The 26,607-nt window shown below is 40.5% G+C and overlaps 2 protein-coding genes across 3 annotated transcripts in view; one reads left to right on the top strand and one right to left on the bottom strand.

The window, feature by feature from the left end:
• mrpl11 (mitochondrial ribosomal protein L11) overlaps nt 1-26,607 on the top strand; it is a 34,941-nt gene that overhangs the window by 5,894 nt on the left and 2,440 nt on the right. For both annotated transcript variants that reach the window (XM_020923527.2, XM_055159506.1), the window contains 2 exons: nt 7,705-7,866; nt 25,252-25,347. In XM_020923527.2, the coding sequence (XP_020779186.1) occupies nt 7,744-7,866; nt 25,252-25,347 (219 nt within the window). In that variant the 5' untranslated portion in view covers nt 7,705-7,743. The remainder of the gene's footprint in view (nt 1-7,704; nt 7,867-25,251; nt 25,348-26,607) is intronic.
• On the bottom strand, nt 14,035-19,535 carry tmem265 (transmembrane protein 265). The gene is made up of 2 exons (XM_055159505.1): nt 18,752-19,535; nt 14,035-16,561 (listed from the first exon to the last, which is right to left on the bottom strand). The coding sequence occupies exons 1-2, from the start codon at nt 18,768-18,770 to the stop codon at nt 15,519-15,521; spliced, it is 1,062 nt and encodes a 353-aa protein (XP_055015480.1). The 5' UTR covers nt 18,771-19,535; the 3' UTR covers nt 14,035-15,518.

The following is a 26,607-nucleotide window of genomic DNA, read 5'->3' on the forward strand; positions in this document are numbered from 1 at the left end:
ACATATCATGTAAAGAGGCAAAATAACAATAAATGTTGCCTAAATAAACCCAGTTTAAAAACCACCAGAGCCAAACCTAAGTTTTTTTTTTAATACTTCCAAGACTTACAGGGAATTTATCCATCACTAAATATATCGGTGATTATATCGGCTATCGGCAGCCCCAACTCCCATTATATCTGTATCATATCAGCAACAACAAAATCCATATCGATCGGGCTCTAATTTCTATTGTTAATTGCTAGGGCACTGGCCTCAGTTTTCTTTTGGCTGTGGTTTTTGTATTGTTTCTGTGGTCATGGTTTTTAGTCCATCAGTTATTATTTTGCTTACCTGCACTGAGGGTCTCTCAGTGCTCTTCTCAAGGTCTCCTTGCTCTTGTTTATTGTGCTGATAACGTTACATTTTGTATATTCAAGGTCAAAGTCTGTTTATTATGGTAGGAATGGCAGTACAGCCTTCTGCTAAAACGTGCAGATATCTGAAATCACTATTAAAATGTAACCCCCCACCACACACACACACGCCTCATCAGTGCCTAGGGACACTAGTCTGTCTCCTTCTCCAATATCGCTCTCCTTATTTGCTATGTATTTATTTAGCTTTTTTTACTATCTTGCAGAGGACATGCAAAACATTTTCTCATGTAATTGGAGGCTTAGGTAGCTTAGTATTAATGCAAAAGTTGTCATTATCTCTTGATGGGAAAAGCAAACTTCCTGGAAAGTGCAGTTGATTGGCAAGTCTACTTTTAATATTGGAGAGATAAGAAATAATAGGTGTCAAGTCACTTTTTTCCTAGTAATTTCCTCACAGCACACTGTCAGATTTTATCTATTATGTACATGGGAACAAAGTGGCTCATGTGCCTAAGACTAAGCACAGATGGACTACTACAGTATCACTTTATTAAGCCCCAACAAGAGGAAGGGTTTATCAAATAATAGATCATAAATCTTGAGTAGAAAGTTTGTTGAATAAATTTATTATATCAGGAAAAATCACTGTAATTACCAGTGGGAACTCCAGGCTCAAATGTACCGTGTAATCATGATAAGAGGAGGGAGAAAAGCCAGCGAATTATACACATGTTAACCAGTGATGAACAGAAGACTTCTAAGCATTCAGTGTGTTTGATTTTATGTCTATTTCCTGTCTAGTTTGGTATGATGGAGAAAAGGGGATATGGTGCGTGACTGTCTATATGCAAACGAATGTGGCTGTTTTAATTTACTAATTAGTCCTGAAGATAAATTTTTGTCATGAATTCTTGCATACATATTTGAAATAAAAGTTACCAGAATTTAGGGCTGTGCATTAATTGAATTTTAATAGATATGTATTATTTTTTTTATTTAGAGTTCTACAGCCAACCCTCTGTCAGTAATACACATGTGATAGGGAGCAGAATTGAGATTTTGGAAGAAGGAATTTTACTTTTTGTTGTTGTTGTTGTTAAATGGGAATTATTAAGTCTATAATGATTATGGTCACAAAATTAATATTTATAAAGAAAATTGTATTACATTTTAATTACAGAAATTTTGATTAATTTTTCCTTTTGTCCAGTCCTACCAGAAATTATATTAAACATATTTTTTAAATCACAGTTAGGAGCTACACGGTCCAGTATTTTTATAAACAAGCATTCACTGTTCAGCGGTCAAAGAAATGCATAACTTTAATAGAAATGTGTGGTGATGTTTTCCCCCCTTGATTACTGAAAAATAAGGCTTTAAACTGTATAATTTGGCTTTTTCATAAGATGTTTTGAGCAACTCTTACCACACCTGACAAAACCGTAACAATTTGCTACTTCCTTTCCAGCCGCAGTGCCTTTTCTTCTTCATTTTTCGCTTTTATTACAAATGACAGCAGAGAAATGGCAGGAAACCAGGGAGAGAAAGAGAAAAATGACAACAAAAGAGATATAAACCATGGCTGTCTACTTCACGCTGCCCCCTTAAAAGAGAAACTTTCTACAAGCTGAAAAATAGCTACTCCCACTATGCCTCCATGACACATAGGTGAACATCTGTAGCTTTGTACATAGAGTCTATTATCTTAAATGCGCACATTAAAGCCCCCGCTGCATCAGATTCAATGTTATAGTTTTTCACACGATGTAAAAGCCATAACAAGACCGTTTATCTGCACCACCTGCTGCTACTGGATTATCAGCTGACGGTGATCCAACAGCAAAATTGATTTTTAGAAGCCAAATGTTTTCAGCCTTCAAATAAAGGCTACGGAGTACAAACCACACTCAACCCTATGTGGTAAAAGGAGACGTGGTATGTAATAAAAGCTATTGAATAGAACTATCAATACAGGGCTCAGTGTTTAGGGCTGACAGTGATAAGACTTGCTATGCATGTTTTCAATTTAGGATTTTGTTCACTGACAAAATTTTAAACAGACAGAGACACAGAAAAGATTACCCTATTAGTAGTTACAAACTTGGTAAGAAAGTTTTCATCCTGAAAACATTCCTTGGATCATTTTGGACCAATTGCTATTTGATAATTGGAAAAAAAAAAAAGAATCTTTTTTTTTAATCAGTTTTGCAGCCCTACATTCAAATTACCTATTAACTTGGAAATGCTTGCTTATTGTTACTTTGAGGACAGTGACAAACAGTGCAAGAAGTGTAGCCAGTGAGGATTAAATATACAGTATTTATGTATTTATTTTGTTATTGCCTGTTGAACCCAGAGCCCATAATTCAATTGCAAAACGTAATTATTCTTGGGCTGTTTCTCGTGACACACACGTCACAATTGTTGATGCATTGCGTTAATAACTTGTGTGATTAATGTGTGAAGCCCGAGGTTTAACTTTAATTTATATTCTCAGCTTCCATTAATTCATTATGTACTAACTTTCCTTATTATCAAGTGTTATGCTGGAAATTGCATGTTTTAGGAGGTTGTTAACAATGAGTTTGGACTGGGTAGAGTCGAGGTAATTGCTGAAAATTAATGAGCTAAACAAGCCAACGTATTGAGGGCCCAAGAATAGATTTTGGTGTAAACAATTTAAAATTAACGGTGTGGCTGTATAGTGCTATTTTGACAGTACTCCCTGGCCTGCTTAGTGTAGCTATCTTATCATTATGCAAATCACTACAGTGAGTTTTATTGTTGATTGTATGTTACCAAGCAAACAACAAAATGGAGCTGCAAAAATGGTTTACAATTCAGTGCGAATAAGGAAAAACATTCATCTCCAGACTCACTGTAAAAGAAAACCTAATGAAGCATCTCTGGACACAAACATTTCAAATTAGCCATTGTCACAACAGCAGAGTGCTTTTTTCGAATGCATTTTTTCCTCGTAATGTATTGTAGCAGTGCAGCAGGCGTTAGCATTGGAAGAAGATTTGACTTGTCTTTTTCAGATGTAATTTGGCTGAGAGATGAAGACCCCGAGGCGAATGCGCAGTTACAAAGGTTATCCGACATGAACCGTCTCAGGTATGAGAGAAGCCCCACAGAGAAATCAATTAGCATCCTGCTTTTATTTCATCAGACTGCTGTGAAAAAGAGGAATAAACCTGGAACATGCCTTCGTTTCCCCCCTTGCACTGGCTTTATACTTGTACTAGGGATGACTGGGCGATCATTTTGTGAATATCGTGCTTCTATTCATTGTTTAATGAATGCTCAAACACAGACACCTTTCCTCGCCCTCTTGTCCTATTGGTCAGTCTCCATCATGCTCGCCAAATAAACCAATCAAAATGAACAGTGAACCCTCAGAAGAAAAAGAAGATGGTTGCATGCTTCTTAAAGGGACCATATTATGCTATTTTCTGATCTATGTTCCTCATCAGTGATCACAAACATACCTGGAGTTATGTTTTGTATCATTCACACATGTTTAACTCACAAACCCTTAATATTTAGTCTTAGCTCTGTTCCACCTTGTGCTTGTGCTTTGCTGTGTTTTTTTTTAAACTCCATACACCTTCAGTAAAGTCATTTGGATAATTTCAGCCCTGGAATCTTTCCTGAACAAAAGGAAAGATAAAAGATAGCGGATAATTTGAAAACTACCATTTCATGATATCACAAGGTGGAACAGAACATTTTGAGCTTTGGAGATGTATACCTGTGGAATGAAGCAAAATATAACTCCATGTATGTTTTTGAGAAGGTAACAACATTGTAACATGGCTTAAAGCTCACAAGAGTCAATTTTGCTTAGTATAGGACCTTTAAACACAATATAACAAGGGCAATGATTAGGATCTAGTACTGCTGCAAGATTTTAAATGGTTGCAGTCATTAAATTGCAATGGATACTATTACTGAAGTTAAATAATTTATTCCAGACCTCTACAAATATGTACTACGTGCAGTTCATGTTTCAGTCTTTTCTCAAGTACTGTATAATGCTCCTGACCTGGACATTCCACTCGTAAATGCAATCACAATCTCAATGTGAGGAAAACTGCAAAGATATTTTCAGTGCATGTTTTCAATTCATGTTTTGCTGAAAGGTATGACATTATTTTTTCTGGCATATCTCCCACCCCTTGTCTGTAATGTTTATTTTCGAGTTTTGAATCCGCGGCCATCCATTGTTCAATTCACAACAGTGTCACGCTGTTATCTCAGACTAGTAAATGCCAACACATTTCAGGGCTGGTGTCTATTGACGCTGCCATTGTTTGGCTTGTCTCTGTAATGAAGACTAAAGAGTGTCTAATAGCCCACACAACAGAAGGCTTCACCAGTTCTGTGTTAAGCCCATATTGTTAATAGCAACTTGATTAATATCCTTAATCAAAGTAAGCGCTATCCTTGAAGTGTAGTCCGTTTTAATTAGGCTAAAAGACCACAAAATCGGCAGTTAGAAGTCCTTCAGAAAGATCAGGCGTGTAATAATGAACAGATAATAAAATGTAATGGGTTTTTAGGAGGGGGAGTTTGGTTAAAGATCTCTCTCTGGAGCTGTTTATGTCAGCTTTACTGTGACAGCTGGGGTTTGTGCTGCCTCTCCTCTCTCTGCTCACATTTATTGACGTGTTTACCTCTGTCAGACATGTTCTGCTCCATCCCTAGTAGTTTGTTTGACACTCCGCGGGGCTGCCTCAAAATCTTCACATTTTATCTTTTCCAATAAATTTGACAGACAAATAAAAACTGGAGCAGAACAGCAGTGGTTCAGATTTGTGCAGATACTATAACCAAAAGGTTCAGGATCATATTTGGTGATAAAAGACAAAGACAAAACAGAAATTCTACTTGTTGTAAAAAATTATGTTAATGCCTCTGTAATCTAGTCCTTTTTTGGAATAGTTGAAGACTTCACATTATTTATTCACTCACCACTCTCTGTTACTTCTGTCCAAAGCTGCCTTAAGGCTGCAAAACTGCACTCTGGACTGACAATTACTCCCACATCACATTCATATTGAAGAGTGGGTGAAGTGCCTTGCCCATTGACACAGCAGGAGTTCAAACTAAGGCTGGTCGGTAAAATTATAAATTTTGATTCTGGCGGTGTGATGCTATTATTGTGAGCGCAGCATATTATAATTCCTGCTTTCCTGTTTAATATAGTCAAACACAGATACATGCATTCTGAGTGGCATGCGGAGTAAAGTGTGCATGTTCAGAAACAGCAGATGTCCACCAGTTATAGAGAAAATAAAGTTAGTAACTGTTCATGACTAGTGATGCAATCAAAACAGAGATCTTGGATGTAATTGTTATTGAACTGCTAACTCTCTGGTTCTAAAATGGCCACTCTAACAGAATTGACCACTTTAGAAACGGTAGCATGTGCTTGTTTTGATGAAGGCTTTTGGTTCATTATGGCCAGACTTTTTTTTATCAAGTTGTGATTTAAATTCAGCCATTGTGGTGTTCAATTTATCAAGCAGATTTAAGACAAACACTTTTATGCTGGAGCTCAGTCTAAATAAATTGCTCCTCCTGCACGCTCCTTGTTATCAAGACACTGTTTCCAGTAATTGCCGTAAGAATATAATATCCCAGCTAAAGAACGCCTTCTTGGTTGCTCTCAAATTACTGTGCCTTTGATTTGATTATTCACAGCCAAAATAAACCTGGTCCTTGTTGAGGCTTAGTGTTCAGCCTTGATGTGTATTTCCACCTTTCTGAGGTAATGCAGCTTTATTCCTTAAATCTAATGTAAATTCATCTGAGTGAAATGCACTGTCAGTGTAGTTGTGATGCCTTATGTAGGTCGATTCTTTGCTGCTGCTTGGCCTTGTGATGATTTCATTTTGCTAGCAAACTGTGCTTTTATTATTCATATTCACCAGCTGAGATGGAGTTGGGGTGCATTAAAGCATGACATTGTCAGTCCCCCTCACAAATGGTATTATCTACTCCAAATTACAATTAAAAATGTGTTGCTGGCTTTCATTTTTATCCTCATTTAGCAATGACGCTTTATTTTAAGGCTTTACAGAGCTCATGTGGTGTTTCAGATTATTTCTCAAAAAACGCGCATTGTTTACTGCCACCGCGTTGCTTGTGGTTAATAGTTGAAATGGTTTCTTTCTTCAGTTTTAATGCAAACATCTCTCTGAGTTTAGCTGCCTCCCTTCAGATTGATCTAAGCTACAATGTGATTTTTCTCCAATGAAGTAGCAGAACACACTAGGCACGCAGCGTGAAATTGACCTCCCCAAAGCAGCAGGCTCTGTGAGTGCTGTTGAAAAGGCTGCTATTGGAGAAGATCAAGCCAAATGGATTCTTCTTTGTGCACCGTGTGTTATCAGCTCTAATACCCTCACAAATGCGGCCATGGTGGGTGCACCTTAGCCAACTGCTGCTGCTGCTGCTTATTCATCTGATGCAACGACAACTTTCCCTGGGTGCTTTAAACTTTCCCCTTTGTTGCACTGACGCAGCATGAGGTCCCATATAGCTCTGAGCCACTGTCTCCTCTGTTGATCTAATTGGATGCCCTCTGTTGCTTATGATGAATCATAGCTACAACTCCTCTGTGCACTATAGTACTTATTTTTATTGAATGGCGAGTTTCCTTGAATCATAAGCCACAACCTTAAAACCCACTATGGTCTCTTGGCTCTGTATATTGATTTAACTTATTTTTTTATACTGCAATATCACTATCAGTTTTATTTTTGTAGAAGATTAGGGTTTTACTTTTATGAGTTGTACAGCTTCAGAGAGGGGCCAGTGGTTAAGGTCATCTTCCCCACACCGCTAATTGCATCCTAATTTGGAAAGTGCTTCTTGGATTTAATATAACACCCAGCCTTTTCATGCCCTTACATGAAACGAGCACACTCCTGCATGAGTTTTTGTACTCATCCCTCCTCATCCCTTGGCATTTGACCCTTACAGCCACAGTGGAGTGGAGCAGCAGCACATACCAAATATAAGTTAGCTGATTTGTTATGCTCTATGATTTTAGAGTGCACAGAAATCCTGTCATCTCATGGGGATCCAAACACATCCAGTGGGTCGCTGCTCCAAAACACCTCCAGATTTGTGGCTCTCGCCAAAATGATCGAAGCCAAAGATTTTTTTAATTACTTTGTGCTGAAAGCAATGGCAGTAGTGGAGTTTAGCCCGTGGGTATAGTTTCGACCCAAGTGTATGATGTTTTAATGAGTTCAGTGTTTAAATGATTTGTTGCAGTTGTTTTAACCTAAAAGAGACTAATTTGTTGTTTTTTGTGTGTGTTTCTTTTCAGTGGATGGAGTCACAACTGGTTTAAAGCAAAACGACCACAATGTCTAAGATCTCCAAGGCTGCAAAGGCGGTGAAGAAGCTAGACACAGGTGGCATTATCAGGACGATTGTCAGGTCAGGACAAGCTGCCCCAGGACCCCCACTCGGACCTATTCTCGGACAGGTACTTGAAACTTTTGTTTTGTTTGTCCTTAAGAAATCACTGGTAATTGTAGCCACTCTCATTAACCACGGCCTCCTAATCTCTTGATCAATCCCAAATACCTACATCACCCCTGCCTATTCTTATTCTTGCCACATAGCTCCTTTGTGCAGATAGAGAGCACAATCCAACCTTTGTTTGCAGCTGTGCTCCTAGTATATCTTGGCCACATGTGCTCACACCTAGCACCTGTCCTTGTGAATTATACTTGGTCCTTCAGGTCAAATTGGATGAAATGAGATCGAAGCCAGTCAAGGTTTTGCCTTAAATTCACGTACACTTTTCTATACTTCACTTGGTCCTTGGAAACATCCTGAAGTTTTTTCTTTTGTTCTATTTCACTCTAACTACCTACTCACTACTGTTGCCAGATCCATCTAAAATAAATGTGTTTGTCGGTTGGCTTAAAGAATACTTAATGTAAGCCTTGAATGAACTGTGCATTCTCATTTATGAGCAGGATGAAACAAACAACAAAGTAAAGCTGAAAGTTTAGGCAGTTACCTTTTAACACCCCCCAACTATTGTTTAAAATCCTCAAAGTTATATTGTCCACTATAAAGACACAATCTGCGCACACTTAAACGGGTGTTCATCTATTACAGTTTGATTGTCCTCTACAAATTGAACCAAAGCAGCCCCATGGCTCGTCCGGCACATACAAATGATCTTGTTAGCCCCCTTTAATGGACAGCGCTCATCAGCCGTGGATGCCTTTCCCCCTGTAGGAAACCAGATCAATTCTCACGCCTAATCCATCTCTGTGACTTAATGACGACACTCGTGGTAGAGAATGAAAAGTGAACACACCAGGCCGGGAGGAAGAGGCGTCTGTAATGAATAGTTTCGCAAAGAAATAACGGCTCTGGTACATTTATCATCGGACGTCTAAAGGAGTAAAATTCTATTAACTTTATTGTTCGTTTCAAAGTGATGTTCACTGTCAGCAGTTGCTAGATGTAAAATCAAACACAATATCTACTTGTTACTGTGAACCTGTTCTCTTTACAAAGTCTAGGCTTAGATTAGATCTGACATTTGCCTGCAGAGATTTTTGTTAAGGCAGTCTTGTGTTGCACATTTTGGATACATTTGACAGGAAATACAAAAAAAATACTTCCAATTAGGTCATGTTTGGTTTGTGAGCAAAGATTTTTTTTCTTGTGAATAAATAAAGACTATGAGCATCATCTTAAGGCATTTATAAATTACTAAATTTTTTAGGGTAGCTGATTGCATTTCTAGAGATCTCCTTAAGGTTAGGACCAATACAGTATAATATAAAATTCCCATTAAATCATAGAGAATTTGATAAAAGTAATTAAGACTCATTTTACTTATCCAGATTTAGAAAAAGTGTCCATTTAATCTATATAGGCTTTTCTTTTATCCATTAAACTGCACCAAAAGAACAAAACTTTGGATATAAAGCAATGAGTGTTTGAATAAATGTTTTTTTTGTCTCCACAACATCTGTCTGGAAGATTTTAAACATCTTGGATAGATTTTCTGTCAAAACACAAACTAGCATAGTTACACTGTAGGCACAATTTTGAACAGATGCTGTTTCTTTTGGGAAATGCCCACCTTAACTCTTGTTCGTTCCCTTGGACCAACACAGAGTAAGCTGTCTTTGCTTCTGTCGTCACAGGTGGCTGCCTCATTAATGTCGCCTCATGACTCCTTTATTCATGTGAGTGTCGGGGATGAAATAATAGAATATGTGGAGGTAGAAAATGGCGAGCTGTAGGTGGTCAATGACCCAGTTGCTAATCTGAGCACTCGTCCAGAAACCCACATTGAGCCAAATGACAATGAGCCTGGACTGACCTGCCTGAGCTGAAGTGGGCGGAGAATGATGTAAAGAAGTGTAATGTTTGTTGTTATTGTTTGGATTTGACAATGAGTGACACACCTTGAACAATGCTTTTCTCCCACACTATTTAACCCTTACATACTATTCAGGTTAATTTTGACCCGTTTTGACATTCAGCAGCAGTAAAAATACACTAAACATAATGCTTTGATCTTGAAATTTGATGACTTTTATTAAATGTTATACTTTTATATACCACTGCTTTGAATGCATTGACTAGTCTGAAATAAGCATAATGGCTGCAGTGGATAAAAATGGTTATATTATACATTCCAACAGTTCCAGAATATTCATGTCAGTTTCAAATGCAATAAATATCATCATCATATTGGCTTTTATGTTTTTATTTGTTTTGGAAACCAGGACATGATACTGTGTGATAGTAGATGTTTTTCTCAAAAAACGAGTGTTGGAAAACTTACAAAAATATGCTCTTCCTGCTCTCCGAAACATTATATTTATATATTACATATATTTATTCATGTGGGACAGTCTATTTATTTGGTATAGACACTTACTGTAAGGGAATTCTTGGTCCGTCCCAAATTTGACCTGGACCATACTGTGAAAGCCTAAGAAATTAACAGTATATAAGGGTTAGACATACTCATTTAGCCCTCTACCCTTCTATTTGTGACCTTTTTTCATGTGTTCAATTAAGGCCTTTGTATGTAATGAACGAGGCTTACCTTTATATATGTTTGGCTGCTGTCTTCAAATGTTGTATTGCTAAACGTTTGCTTCTTTAGTCAGTTCTTTGCTCATGTTTTGTATGAGAATATTATTATAGTGGAATGCAAATATCATTGTCTCTTTGCTCAAGTCTACTCTGACCCACTCTCCCGCTCCATAATGAACAGTGTGTTTATAATAAGAATTAAGTACTTGTGCAAATTTGAATAGTAAGTAAAAGATAATGAAATGCTCTGCGGGTGTTAAGGTGATTCATTTACCCTACACCAAATGCCTCATTAAATTATATTGCTCTGCAATTTGAATTAATTTACTCTATAAAGATTAAGAACACACCAAGAAGGACACACTCACTATCTGTGCAGTTTGCATGTTTCTCCCTGTTGGGGTAGGTTTCCTATGCACGTTCCAGTTTCCCCCATTAATCAAAACCTGTGGAATAGGGTAAATCTTTAAGGTGTTCCTAACCAAGCCTAGCTCAATATCTGGAGGAGGGTCCTCGAGCACCGCACAGCAGTCGCCCAGTGCTTCTGACAGGTTGCCCACTGGCATTATGGGAATTTCCCTTACTGGGAATAATTAAGTATACCTCAACCTTAATGTAGCCTTCATGCATCATGTAGCAGGTTTCTCTCTTGCTTCAAATGAATCAAAATTTGACATCACAGGTTTCTTTCTTTTAGTTTTGTATCCATATAAACCTGCGAAACATCAGTGCAAACGGCAAGTGATTCACGTTTTTCTACTGATTTAGATTTTTTATTTTTTATCTTGCAAGTCTTTATTTTCCAGTCAATTGGAGTGATAAGCTACCCTGTGTCATATTTGTGTCCATTTGGTATTTTTACACATTCATGCAACAAATTTCTTAATAGATGAAGAGAAATCAATTAGTATTTGCTTGTTTTTTCACAAAAGTGAAAACACACAGTTTTCCCCCTCTTAGTGGGACGTGTTCAGATCACCACCTCAATTGGCTCCTCTCAATGCAGAAGAGCAGCAGCTCTACTCCAAGTTCCTCCTCTAAAGTGCACAGCCCTGTGGAGGAAACCTCTTTTATATGTGATCTTGTCCTTTTGGTCATTACCCAGAGCTCATGGCCATAGATGAGAATGTATACTGACCAGTAAGACCTTTCCCTTTTGTTTCGACTCCTATATCTGTATATCGTGACAGGAACAACAAAGTTTCATACAAAACCACTATGTACCAGTTAGGTGAATTTAATTTAACAAAATACATTGAGCCAAAACAACAAAAATGTTTATTCTTAAGCTGTTTGGCAGACCCCTCAATTGCCTTTTGAGTTGGAGCAGAGTTAAATCTTTTTTGGACTGTCGCCTCTCATTTGGTTTTTCCTGTTTGATGTCCTTCCACTCAAACTTCAAATATAAAACTTCTCTTACCTCCCATTGCATAATAAAAGACAACTCTGACACTGTGCGAAAACATGTTTTTACAGCCGACCTCCATCACTCACTGTTCACCTCTTTAGAAAAAGGAGTGAATTTCTGAACGATGCATCAGTCTGTAGGCCAGTGATACAAGGCAAGCATGTCGACTGGTTATAGGACAGTCTCATTTGAAGTTCTCAAAGTTGGATTTGCTGTGACGTCCTGCTGGTTGTCATGGAGCTGTGAAGGCTTTTTTTCTTAGTCTACGCTGCCTAGTGCTGCAAGATTTCTCTTCAAAGGTATTGGTCGTTGATGTATGATAGAAATGATTCATTTTAAATTTGTACCATCAACGCCTTGGCGCTTTCTTCACAAAAATCCTTGAGCATAGTTTGGCGGTGAATCTAAGAACAGGATCATCGGGGGGGGGGGGGGGGGGGGGGGGGGGGTAACGACTGCCCAGAAGCAGTAGTGATTATGTTGTGTGCTATGAAGAATGATTTAGACATATCTGTTAACATCTGTTCAAACTCTGTGGCTCAGGCTCGTGGGCATCCTGTAGTGATCACCACGTCAAGGGTAATGAGGTGAAATGGGTATAAGCCAAGGCAAAATACAAGCTTGTGTCGCCTTTAGGTGTCTCTGGGACATGTGTAAATAGTGCCATTATTGTCAAGTGTGTGGTCATCCTTCTCATACCAGCTCCTACAAGCGCCGCTCGGACAACTGTAAAAAATGGCAGCTAAGAGCCACTGTGCCTTAGGCGGTTACACTGGATCTTTAATCTCAGCTTGTCTTGACTCTTCATTTTGTTTTCCCTCTCGCCATGACTAACAACCCTCGACAGGGGAAGTGCAGAGGGGTAGGCTGCCTGTCGGCTCTGGGGCAAATTTGAACAAATGAGAGAAATAAAAGAAGCAAAGGGTGATGGATAAAGCCAGAGTGACAGCTTTGGTCCAGGAGAATAATTACAGGCCACAGTGAAATTAGTAGCATTGAACACTGAATAGACGGTGGCCACAGAAACAGAAAATGGTGGTACAAGTGCTCTTTTCTTCTGGAGCAGCTTCTGAGTCAGTGGCCGCTGAGAGAAAATGCTGAGTATTGTATTCAGGACCTAACAGGTGTAACAAATTCTAGAAGGTAGTCATTTGTGGAGGCTGCAGCTTTTGCAGTCACTACTTTTAGTATAATAAAAATGTGAGGAGCTGCCTGACAGGGAGTGCATACCGAATGCATACCGAATGCATGTGTTTAAAATGTAGAGTGAAAGAAGAGGCGTGAGATGAAAGACGCCGGGTGGAGCTGCGTGTATGCGGTCTGCTACACAAGATTTCCCTGTGCCAGTTCCCTTTAAAGTTGCTGCACCCAAAAAGAAATTCCCCTCTGACGTTTTGTGGCTGAGAGGGTGCATTAGTCTTAATACATTTTGTAAACATAGGCTGTAAATCTAGCATGAAGCAGTGAAAATACATTCATGCATTTTAACAAATGTGCTCAGTTTCAATTAATAGCACCATTAAAGCTTGGAGAGGCGGGTGTTCATCCAGGGCGCTAAGTGCCATTCATTGACTGTGGATACTGTGCCACTTGATGAGCTTCACACACTTAACCAGTTCTTCACATAGAGCACATAGAGCATAAAAACAGACTACACTTTGCCGAGTCGTGTAGTTTCTGCCTGTGGATCGGGGATGACAGGGCCATGGGAATAACTGTGATAAATTGTGGCCTTTTGTCTGAGAAATAGCTGGAATATGTGGGGTTTCCCGATCAAAACAAATGTGCAGCCTCTGACTTTAAGTGAGTTCAAACCAGGGACTGGGGTTTTTCAGTTCAATGCTTTATTCTTTAGGTGAATAATTTGGACCAAGCTGTTGTCATTGGGGCATTTAAGGAGTGACAGGCTGCCAGTTGGCCCCTATGCAATGGCCAATGAGCTGTCAAAACCAGACAAGTATGAGACACTTTATTAGTTTAAACTCTGTCCTGGAAGTGTATCTGACAACAGCTGCTGTGGATCTTACACTGCACATGTCCAAGATCCACATGGAGCTTTGTGAACACAAGCACTAACTTGAATGAAAAATATACACTGTACTTAAACCTGTCACACCAAACATTGGAAAAAGGTCAGAGGTATAATTTTATAATTTCTTTATCAAATTACACATAGACAGTAAAAGTGCAAATATAACATCAATAAGTCAGGAGTAAAGGGATTACTTACATTGTTTTCTTTTAAAAAAGTAGTAAAACTAGTCACAACATTTTAAACATGTTTGGGGATTAATGTTACAATTTAGCTGCGTTAACAAAACCGTTCATAGAAATCTGTTGCTCTGACATATGTGAGAAATTGCTATTAAATATTTATTAAATTACTAGACCGCTATTGTCAATATTTTAAATCATTCTAGAGGCAGACTTTCACCACAGGCAAAGTCACAGTGTTTTTCTGATTACCATTTTGTGCCCAACATAAAAGTGCTTCTGCAAGCCCGCTGCACCCTATAGCTCCACAGTAGATGTTGTTTTCAGATGCAGAGTGGGTAGACTCCTGGTAGAACATGGTGTATGTTCTGGACCCCAAAAATAACCGTGCAAAGGACCTGGAAGCCCCACTGCAAAATGTTCCCCTAACATATTCCCATTTTCAGTAAAAACATACCTGTTAATACAGCACTATTATTTTTGAGTATATGTTGATAATACCATCTGAGTGCTTTGCTATTCTTCAGGGGTCCCCTGGCCTCCACTTTGAGACAACAATTGTCTCATAGAGTATTTCCCAAAACAACCTTAGTAAACCTTGAGGAAAAAATACATAATGCTTACAGATAAATCTTAAGAAAATGGGAGTAAGAGACAATAATTTGAAACAGCCAAATAAGTTTTACTTTTACTTCATTCTGAACTGTGGTTTATAGCCTATTGACACCTTTGGAGAGAAATGTAAAAGTTTTCAGTTGTTGAGCTGCACAAGCAAATGCATTGCTGCTGAGGCAATTGGCAGTCTCTGAATGACATAAAGAGCCATAAAGGCTCTCACACTCTTTCTGTTTGGATAGAATTCAACTTTATTCAATTAGCAAGTCACATGACAAAAAGGAGATGGGGGTATATTCCCTTTTTCATTGTTTGGCTTCTTCCTTTTCCAGCATAGTACATTTCAGCTACAGATTAGCAAGTTTCAAATGGGTAGCTTTTACAGTTTTTCAGCTGATTTTAAAATATGATTTTGATTCCCATGATAAATTATAATTTTGCTTTTTGTAGATTTAAAAAAAATGCAGTATTAATTGTATGAAATCGATTCAGATCAACATAGGTACCTCTGGGGGAGTGCACTGAGTGGGTGTAAATCTGAATTGACATTAAGAATTTACTGCCCAAAGTCATTCTGGCACTTGGGGGTCAGCGAAAAATATTATTATGAGACTTGAGCAGACAATTAAGCAATGTTCTTTTCACACATACGTCAGTTCCCAATGTTCAGTTTAAATAATGACACACAAAATTCACACCATTGCAATTTAAATTGGTTCAGAAATCCAAGCTGAGCACTACTAAATGCATGAGTTAGGGACCGAGGCTTAGTGCAGATATCTGTTTGAAATAGATACAGGCGTCTGTGTGCTGTGTGCTCTCTATAGTTCATGAGAAATGAAAGAAGGTCCTAAGGCCGTCTCTGAGGGCTGGAGGCTCACATGAGACAGTGTGTGGCTCTGAGAACGCGTCAAAGAGTGGTAATTAGATGGTAACTCTTTAGCTTGGGCCTGGGCCTCTCTGGGCTCTAAGCTCTGGCTTGGCCCACTGGAGTCTCCTGCTTCCACTGCAGTCCCTCCAGCACGCTGCTCCTGTCTGTGCCTCTCCCATGCAGAGTTCAGCTTCACTGCCAGAGCCAGCAGGTTCTTCCCCAGGAACACAGTAGAGATCCGAGGGTCCCGGTACCATAGCATGCCTGTGCCCCTCAGGGCCAGAGTGAAGAGGTTGATGGTGACCAGACTGAGCCAAGGATACAGAGCCTCCTTTCGGGGCCCTCTCTGTCCTGGCAATCCAGTGGCCCCCAGCTCTGTGAGAGCCACACACGGCAGCAACAGCAACAGTGCATAGCAGTAAAAAAAGACCAGGCCTTCGGCCCATATGGGTAACTTCTGGTCCCCGGGGAGCACTGTGCCCCCTTGAGACTCCCACAGTCCTGCCTGAAGGTCCAGGACGTCCAGCAGGTCCACCACCACCCACAACAGCCGACCGCGCACCTCCTGCTTCCTTCTCTGTGGGCTCATGTGGTCGGCCCCAGTCAGTATGAGGAACAGGGAGGGCAGACAGATGGACAGCAATAAGGTCAGTGTTTTTCGGGCCAAGGGATCAGGTGGGCGTCGCTCCTGGCGGTAGTTGTGGCAAACAAAGAAGAGCTTAAGTTGAAGCAGAGACAGGAACATGAACCACAGGGCGTTGGCAAAACCACGGCGTGGAGAGCGAGCCTCTGAGACCACACCGGCTGACACAAAGCGCAGTGCAAGGAGGAAGCCCACATCACCTAGCAACACGGCCACACACTGCCACACACTAGGTCCCGGAACACCGCGAGCTCCCAGCATGCTCTGCTCCAGCAGGTAGAGGTCCACCACAGCCATTGTGCTCACCGTCACCAGGGTTGATACACACACCTGGGGTGTGGGCACCATGCCTAAAAAGATCAAAATGTTCTAATGAGAATGTAACACTGTACTGGCATTAAACTATACTTGTACACTCTTGTGTTCAGCCATTTGTATATAGTCAAGACTATATGGGACAGATGAGAACACGCTTTTACCTGCTGTGCTCTTTCAGAAACAAATGTAAAGTGGTTTGTTGCTATGGTTAAAGACGTTGGCGCTTAGTAAGCAATGAGCGCTCTTCATCTTTGGCCAGAGCTCCATCTACCCTGGCTCCTCACACAGAGCAGACGGCAGTTTTTTTCTTCTCTTTTTCTTTGAATTAAATTGTGTTCATTTTACATACAAACATCTTGACATTGTTTTTCTTTAATGCAAGATATTGTCTTGACTTTTACTTTTCATTGTGCAATGATTTCACCTTCTTTTGTATTCATGTATTAATTGTGTTCAGATACACATGCCTGGTCAAACTGTTTGTTTGATTGTGTTGTCTCTGGCGCATGATCGCCCTCCCTGCTGCAGTCTTTAATCATCTCAAATTCAGCTCCTTTTGCAGATGAATATTGATAACCTGCTATTTGTTTAGAGCTGCTTTGACTCGTGAATGTGTGTACACACACTGTGTACATCTGCGTGAGCACTTGCAGCCAATGCTAATTTGGCTTGAAATGTGCTTTCATTTTTTTCCCTACTGCTCATATTTCAGCCTGAGACAGTATAAACCTTGGTATTGATCTTGACTTGAGAAATGATCATTGACTTTACAGTGCGATCGAAAAAACGTCTCTTTGTAGTATTTAGCTGAAAAGCAGGGCACAGATCACTGGACTGTGTTTTATCTGCTCAGTGCTGCTCAGTGTCAACCCCTCACCACAATCGATGGTATTATAATATAAAATCATTACCAGCTCAGATGTGCCATAATGGCAACAGTTGAGCCTGATTGAGCCGGAGATCTCCTACAAGATTATTCAGGAAAATCTGTCTATGGTAAATGTATTGATATCTGGCTGATGGAAGAGACACAACTTCCCTGTGTTAGACTAACAGGAGATGTGCCATCTTTTGTGTGCCCACTGAATCATTGAAGAAGGAAATCCTCAGGGGATCTGCGCTGTATTTGGGGTATGACTTCGAGTTAAAGATTAATAGTCAATTTGGCTGTCTATATGCCTATAAAGTGTTACACCATGATAGCAATAGTTCATAAATAATCTCCCTGTGGGAAACCTAAAGTTGAGAGAAGAAAAATACTCATTCGGATTAAAAAAGGACTTTCTGCACACTGCAGAGGCATGAGCATGGCCTGACTGATCCTGAGATATAGAGACATGGGTTTTGTTCTGCATCAGATGAATCAAAGACACAGGAGAAGAAGCGATCTCGAGTGATTAATCTGCCGTGAGGCACAGGGGGAGGGCCGCTGTGGATCATGGCACCATTCGTAATATCAGATTGTCTATGAAGCTTTTTGTCTCTGAGAGCAACTCGATTACCATGCCCCAGAATTGAATGAATTTCACCGAGCTGCAGATTGAGAGGATATTGGAATTTAAATTTGTTATTTCTTTCCCTTGCCAGACCCTTATAGGAGAATGGAGAGGTTGACAGCTGGCTTTCTTGAGGTTGAATTTCTTAGTTCAACCTGCAGCATAAATTTCACCATGGAAATATCCCTGTCAGTGCCTGTTTGTGTTGTGAGTGGCCGTCAGCACTGTGTAATTTATTCTGCTCAGAGTGAGGCAGAGAGACGACAGCGCGTGTGTCCACTCAGCTCATCAATAATGACCAAATTCATCATTTCTCTGTCACCGAAAATGACACTTCTGTTGACAAGGTGAAGCAAACCATTTCACTTTAAGCATGAGTAATGGCATGTAATGGTGTCCAAGTGAGACGCGTGTTCAAATTCAATTTACCTAAAATACTTTTCCCTAATTTGTCCTGAATACAGACGCACATTATGAACTATATTTCACTTAAATTAAAATGCATGATTTTCCAGATAGTTTAAACAGAATGTATGCAAATAAACATGTTGAACTTTTCACTTGATCTCCAGACACAACCCAGACCTAAGCACAACTTATCACAAGTGCACCATGCTCCAAGGACATCTGGACAGCCGCTGTGCCATTATGGCTGTAATTAATAGAGTGAGGCGGTGTGCAATCCCAGATAATGCATTGCTAAATTAACCCAATCCCCAGACTTACAGCCACATGACTGAAGCATCTGTTGATTTATCAGGTGGTACCCCCAAGTGTAGCCTCCGGGGCTTGTTGTGCCAGTTTCACAGTTTATTCCGCTCTCTGTTCTCCTCAAACGCGTATCATTAGCTGGCCGTGGAGCAGTGCTGTCGAGTCGCGTCTTGCATCCTTTGGCAGTTTCCGAACCTCAGTCAAAGCCCTTCTCCGCAACACCTGTTTCATAACTGCCCTATTATCGGCAGGTATCGGGGTTGGCAGTCTCCGTGTGCCGCTCTCATCAAAGTAAAACAGTTGTTCCCCAAACCATTTGCCTCGCACTCGATGCCCTTTGCGTTCATTTATACCGTCATTTTCGCAAGTAGAAGCGCGGTGCTGACCAGTAAAGTGCCTTTTTATTGTTGCTGATGACGGGCCGATCCTCGTGTCTGTACAGTTCGCTTGTTTGTAGATAGTGAGGCGTTAGATGGTGAAGAAAGTCATTGTGCGGCCACGCCAAGCAAAGTCGGCTCCGTACTTTGGAAGCTTCTGGTCCTGAACAGGCATGGCAGAAAGAAACCTTCGGCTCAAAAGGGCTGGCTGCGCGGACGGCACGCTGGCAGCTCCGGTGGTTATGCGGAGGCTCCGTGATGTGGATCCGGCCGTGCAATGTCGCCTCCTGCAGTGTCCAGCTGCGTCGGCGCGCGGCACAGGACCCAGACCAGTGCAGCGCGAGAGGGAGGCGAGGTAAAGAAACTCGCGCTGCTTGAGTTTGGTCGTGCTGTTAATTTGTACGCAGGTTACGTCCCTTTCTCCAGACCCCCACCCCCCTCTTCCCTCCTCCTCTTCATTCCTCCTCCATCAGCTGTTGAAATTTCGCTTGGAGAAATCCTACTCCCTGTTACAATAATATGCTATTATGTTAATGCTACTGCCAGGAGATTAGTGTCTTTGTTTGCAAGCTTCTGCTCCTTCCTTATTTAGCGTCCCTCTTTTGAAGGAAGTGGAGCGAGCAATGCCTGTAAGACACGTTTAGAGCCCCAAAAGCAGATGTTAGAACTTTAATTATACCTCCTTCTGTTTGCTCACATATCCAGTCTAAAAAAGGGCTTCTCTATGGAAACAATCTGCCCACTGCTATATTTTTAAATGTTGGCTATAATGTTTATAAAACTATGTTGAGCTCTACACCAATTTATTTGTATGTCTAGAGAATCTCAAGGCATTTTGTTCTAAATTATGCCGTATGCTGGGTTAATGTTTTGGACTTGCATACATTGCTGTAGTCATTCTTGAACATATACAGTATTTTTGGCATTTATTTATCTGATGCTCTGAAAAGCCCGTATTACTTTTCATATTGGGGGTTGTGTCTTACCATAGGTGGGATTTTGAGGCATTTCATTGCTTCACCTTGTTTTTAAGGTCCTGCTTTTGTCCAAGTATCTGAAGTATTTCAGTGCATGCCTGTAGTAACTGGGTCCTTCAGCACCACTGCTCTGTGGCTCCCATGGTGCCTGGTTCATTCTGGAGTGAGAGTTTTAATCAGACTGGCGAGAAAGAGGACAGAGACTCATCTTTCTTGTCAGTTTCAGCTCTGCGCTCTGCTGATTTCCAAGAGAAGAGCTTTTCTATTTTCCACACTTCAGTCATGCATTTTTCTGTTTTCCTCCTTTTCCCTCCCGCCCTGTCTTTGTTTATGCCCATCTCTCCTCTCACTGGATACTGTCTTCCATGTTTTCTTGTTTGTGTTTCCCCTGGGTGTGGCTGAAGGTCACTGGTACCAGCTCATGCTTCAGCCAGGCCGGCCGCAGTATTGTGCACTCATCACTTCTAGCTCTGGCCCTGATTGGAGAAGGATACAGAGGTCTTACAGTCTGTCCAAGAACGGTAAAGGACATCGACATGATCTGTGGTCTACTTCAGCGCTGATATTGGTCACCAGGAAATTGATAAACATCTGCATTCTTCAGTCTGAAATCTTGGAACTATCTGATTACTGTAACAATATACTAATGTAATACAAAAAATGAAAGTAATCTACAAAATATTCTACAAAAATACTTGCTTTCATAGTCACCATGTGCTGCTATGTTTTGCAAAATAACCAATACATTTTGTGTACTGAGATACTGATAACTCCATAGTTCAAAGAACCAAACAATAAAAAAAAAAAATGCAGAAAGTGTCCAATAAAGGGAACACCTTTTTGCCATTATTTAATTTGTTGTTGGACAAAAAGAATGTAAAAGGATCTATCTCTATATATGAATGACCTTTTTCTATTTGATGTACTGTATGTTTATTATACACTGTTTTGAGGCCAGAATGTATTAGTGCAAATAGTGTGTTTTAAAGATGTAACAAATGCCACCCACAAGCATTTCTTTCATTCTTTCTTAAACATGGCTGTAACTGTAACTATTGCCTGCCAGTTGTGCATTTATGAATGAATATACATTTTCCTCATAACTCATCCACCCACAGTTTGTTTGATTCTAGGCTTTGACCCTCTTCAACTATCTTTCCCTTTGCAAAAGCTAGTCTGAAAGAAATATATAGAAATGACAAATGACAAATCTAAATGAGGCATGAAATGTCAGTCTATGTCCATTACCTGCGGCCTCTCACGTGATTCATATTTTATAGCACAGCTTGTTATTAATCAGTCTGATGCTGCTGCCTTAGAACTGCTATTCCCCTCTGAATTTTGCTTTGTAGATGTGTCACCATCTATTGTTTCATTGTGACTTTGTTGTTCCAAACTCTCCAGCTCCCCGTCAGGGCACCTTTGATTTCTCCAGTGAGGACGTAGAGGGTGTTTTCTGCCTCTCCAGTCTCGTGTGATTAATCATGTGATGTGGCAAAAATGCACAAAGCTTCAACTCTGTGAGAGGTGCCTAATGGAGTTGAAAATGGGGGATGTTTTGTGGCAATACGATTCATTTTGTTCTACTGTAGCTGGCTGGCTTTTCTTCTTACTATGCCCTCAGACAGGAAATTATTCTTATTCTTTACACAGAGGTGAAGCCAGTGTCTATTTTAAGCAGCCATTCAGAGCACAACACCACACAACATTCGGCTTGATTTGGTTGTCCCTGAATTTTCTTTACTCTATCCATTCTAGAGCCTGGTCTCTGCACTTCTAAAAGCAACTGTATACTGGCCTTCAGCTCATTTGAGTATTGAGTGAAAGCTGTTTTCATTATAAAACAAATCCCTAGTGGAAAATAAAGAGAAATATCCACCAGTAACTCAAAATTACAAGCTACTTTTTCCTTGATGTAGTTACAGGACCCAAACGCACCTTGTGAGTCTCTTTTAGTACTCTCTCATCTCGAACTTTCCCCTTTGCAGAGTGGGCGGTCCCCGACATGAAACCTAATCACCTGCATGACACTACAGGGGGGCAGAGTATGATAAAATGCCAACAGCAAAGCAGATTAAATGAACAGAGTAATGACTGTAATGAATGAGAGTGTTTCTGCTGAAGAGTTTAATTAACCTCACCTCCCACCAGCCTCTCTCTTCCTCTCTCTTCCTCTCCCCTCTCTCTCTCTCTCTCTCTCTCTTTCTCTGTCTTTCTCTCTCTCCCTCTCCCTCTCTCTCCCTCTCTGCGTAACACCTTCATCACTGCATCGCACGTCCCACTGTCCATTGCTCATGGCCGTTTATCCTGTGGCCTCGTGTGCCAGCAGCAATTAATCCTGTCTGCTGCCCAGGGCCACGTCCTATGTCTGTGTCCTTTATAGCCATGTTTGCCACGCTCCCTTAAGCAGAGCAGAGCTTCTGACCTGCTCGGGCTGTCTCTTCGCCCCTTCTTCAAGTGTCATGTTTTCCTCTTCTCAGATGGAAAGACACCTGCGTCCACACACAAAGGATCCTCCCCATCAACAGATTCTTAGTTTATTATGCACACATACTTAACAGATAGACTTGTCAGATTAAAATTAGGCTCAGGTGTTCATACATAAACATCTGCGCAGATGAATCCTGGCCATTTTAATGAGGACGTACCCTATTGTTTTGCTCGTCCTTTTTCCCCTCGGTCAAGCAAACCTTTTTCATTGTAGCAAATATTGGCCGCTACATTCTGACAAGTTTAATGCACCTCAGCTGTCTCTTTTATTCCATTCTCTGCTTTTCCTTTGTGCCCATCAACTTTGCTTCCTCTTCGGCCACACCAGAGCTACATCTTGTTAAAATGAGTTAGTGAAGCTGAAAGGCCAATCACATTAACACGAATGTCAAAACGACTGCAAAGAATGTGGTGATAGGGTCAATTCAAACAGACACTTGCACATATTTTAATTTCAATTGCTTAATTGCTCTTATAATCACAACTACCATAATATGTCTCTGCTCATGCTGTGGATGATATAGCAATTGCTCACCACAAGTGGAGCTGGACTTGACTACAATAAATACCCTCTAGATTAGTGTTTAATCCCAATGACCAGCATCTCAATTGTCTTTTGATGATTTATGGTGGCGTGTGCTAGTCTCTGTTTGACGGTTCTGCCTTGGGTGATCGGCTGCAATCTTTTTATATTGGAGAGGGGTCTAATCAGTCCTGGTGCATGAGAGGGATTTATCTAGCAACTAGGGCTCTGGGATGATTAGATGCTCAGATCCAGTGAAAGTGGAAAGTGATTTGGCCTGGGCATAAATGCAATGGCCATTCCACTTCCCACCCTGATAAGTGTGTCATATGAGGTTGGAAAAGCAAATCTTGAGCCCTGCTTTTATGGCCTGCCAGGCGCCCCACAACATTTAAAGACTTTGATTTCCACCACTACCACTATGACCCAATTGTCGTAATTACTGGAATTAAACCATTAAATAGCCTGGAGACAAAATTTTAAAATGGTCTCTGTTGTCATCTTCAGAGGCTGAGTTGTTTGGATCCTCATGGACAGCTTATTAAAAGATGTTGTCACCTGTCTCAAGCGCATTTTAACAACGTACAAACCCAGGACCTCCCTGTGTCCATGGTGCTGTGTCTTATCCATAAGCAGGACTTGGACTTATTTGACCATTTGCCTTGTGTTCATGGCTGATGGCAGTACATGACAGTGTGGGCAAGGAGGCCCTGTAGAGCTGCTCTTGTCTATCTTTAGAGCTGTTGTTCCCTGTGTACATAACTGTCTGATCTTAAGCACATTTTTTGAAATTTTTTTTGGCTTTGTCTGCTGCTGGTTGGGAAGGGCTTTTTATGGCATTGTGTGGCATGAAAGGGCCATCTAAATCAGTGGGAGAGATCATTATCCAACTGTGGCTGTACAGAAGGAAAGAAACAGTAGCTGAATGTGCGCGGCTAAGCCAAAGGCTGTACTTCTACTCATATGTAACATCACAGTCTTTTATGAATCCATATTTAATTATGCCCTGGCCCCCACACACCTCTGCTTGTTTACTTTGCAGTGTTGTTTTGTGTTAGGGGCAGGATGGAGAAGAAGGTAGTGAGGCTGACATGGGATTACTGTTAATAAGCACTAGAGGGGAAGATAAGGTAGAGGCTGGAAAAGCTCCTGGGACAAAAAATGCTTTTCATTTTAATAGCAGGAGATTTAAATTTAAATATCACCTAAATATGTGGAAAATGTGCATTGATTGAAGTGGTGAGTAGAAATATCAATCAGATTGTTGTCATTGTGTTATGCACAGAGCACAATGGGGAGCACTTTGGTGTCTTATGAAGCAATGGGGATGTACCGATCACAACTGATTACTATGCAGCAGGTGCTTTGGAGGCCTTTAGTTAGATGATGTGCACTGAAGTTTCTGCTCTGTTAGTTTCAAATAAATGCCTTCCTTTTCTGTCAGTGGAAAATTTTTCATGATGACTGACTTTTCATCAGATCCATTATTTGTATCTGGGGGCTCTGCACTCTTGAGCTCTGTCACGGCACAGTTGATTTGTGATTTCATAATCCCCTTTTCCTATGCTAATTTCTGAAATTAACATTTAGATAAAATCACTATATTTGGGGATGTAGGTGGGTTGCGTTGACTTTTAATTTGCACTAGTGTCAATAATTGTATTATTTTAGTCATTACTAGTGGGCCTTGCTTCAAAAAGCCATGGTGCAGGGCAACAGTACTGGACGGGTGTTGACTTAATGTCACCCATCCATTTTGTTTTCGCTCTGGTTGGCCTCGCTGGAGCTGGAAAATGGGAGGCTCATTCATCACTGGGTTTCTCTGGCTCTGGGCGCCAACATGCATTCAGTCATAGAAAGAATGACAGGCACACAAACAAACTCTGCTATATACACACACACAAATGCATTTCAGTGTGACTATAATGAGAATGAGCATGAAGTTTTAAAATGTTTCACATGGTTGGGGTGCATAAACCAGACTGTCAGAGATTTTCTCTCCACTGTGCATGTGTGCAAATGCAGTCAAAAAGCTCTGACTTTTGTGACAGTTTGACTGACAGCACCAGGGCATCTGCATTCAGCAGTGACACAGTGAGCCCAGACAGCAGCTCACATTGGAAATAATCTGTACATGTCTCTTTTTAGAGAGGAATCCCCATTGGACAATTCTGCAAAGACTTCAATGAGAAGACCAAAGAGCTAAAGGAGGGTATCCCTCTTCCAATCAAAATCCATGTGAAGGTACGTCTGCCTGCTCTAACCCACCACTGACCCGTTACAGTGCAAGCTCTCTCTCCTTTTCTCCACTCTGGTTATTCCACTGGCTGCATACATTACCAGCTCACTTTTATTATTCATACTCCCTCACCGAAGTAAGCCTTTCCATTTGCATTCATTAATGAAGCAATGCCCAAAGGATCCTGGCGTCAAGAAGCATTAAGTGCATGCTGGGGATGGGAGCTGCACTGAAAAGAGCTGTTGCATCTCCTTTGTCAAAGAACTTTGTAATACTTTTATTTGTGATGAATAAGTCTGTGCTGTATGAGCTTTGAGCCAGTGAAGTGAGAGCTGAGTCCTACATAAGGCTGAAGACATTTTTAATATCATGTTTTTTCTTACTCTCAACTGGCGCCCTCTGCTGGCACTCCAATGGCTAGCCAAGTATCAAGTATCTTAGAAATAAATTGGCATTTTTTGATGGCATATCTGGGCTTTATGGAGCTCAACAGTAACCACCCACTTTGAGCTTTTCCGTATAATATTTTCCCATAGCTATAAAAAGTTTTTCAGAGTTTGCTGGGAACTAATCAGCTATTTAGTATATAATTTCCACAAGGCCTATAATATTATTTATAATCTGCTTCTGTAAGTAAAATATTTTGCATTTTATTTCTTCAAATGAAAACATCCTTCTTAGTTACCACATAGCTGATTAGCGATGCAGCTTCACACTGGACGTGACTGTTGAGCACCAAACATAGCAACTTTCCTTTTTGCATTGACCACCTTCAAAGACACTTGCTCTCAAGAACTGAGTAATGAATTTGCATCAACAGTCCATTTTGACTGTGTAAAAAGAGACAAAACGACCTTTATCACTTGAAAGGTCAAATGGCCCCACAGTGATGATGATAAAACATTTTCTATGGTCTCCATTTTATTGGACCTTTATGATTTTGGGGAAAATATGATAAATTGCTACTCTCCAAGGGAAAGTACATCAAAATTATACAGCACTACAGTGATGCTTTACCAACGCGGTCAAATGTTGTATTGTAACTGGATGTCATTCATAATTCCTTCACTTGGCATGTTATTCTACACGAGAATGAGGCTAAGCATGTGTAAAATACCCTACTTTGACTAATGTAATTCGGTCATTATAACAAAGTAATTCAGGCAGGAGCATGTCGGTAAGATTTATGGTCATATGACATCAATTGTTTGTTACTAGATCCTAATTAGTATTGCACAAATCTTATCACTTTTAATGTATTTTAA

Source organism: Boleophthalmus pectinirostris, unplaced genomic scaffold (assembly GCF_026225935.1).
Source record: "Boleophthalmus pectinirostris isolate CB_2022bp ecotype Guang Dong unplaced genomic scaffold, ASM2622593v1 HiC_scaffold_23, whole genome shotgun sequence".
Lineage (NCBI taxonomy): Eukaryota > Metazoa > Chordata > Actinopteri > Gobiiformes > Gobiidae > Boleophthalmus > Boleophthalmus pectinirostris.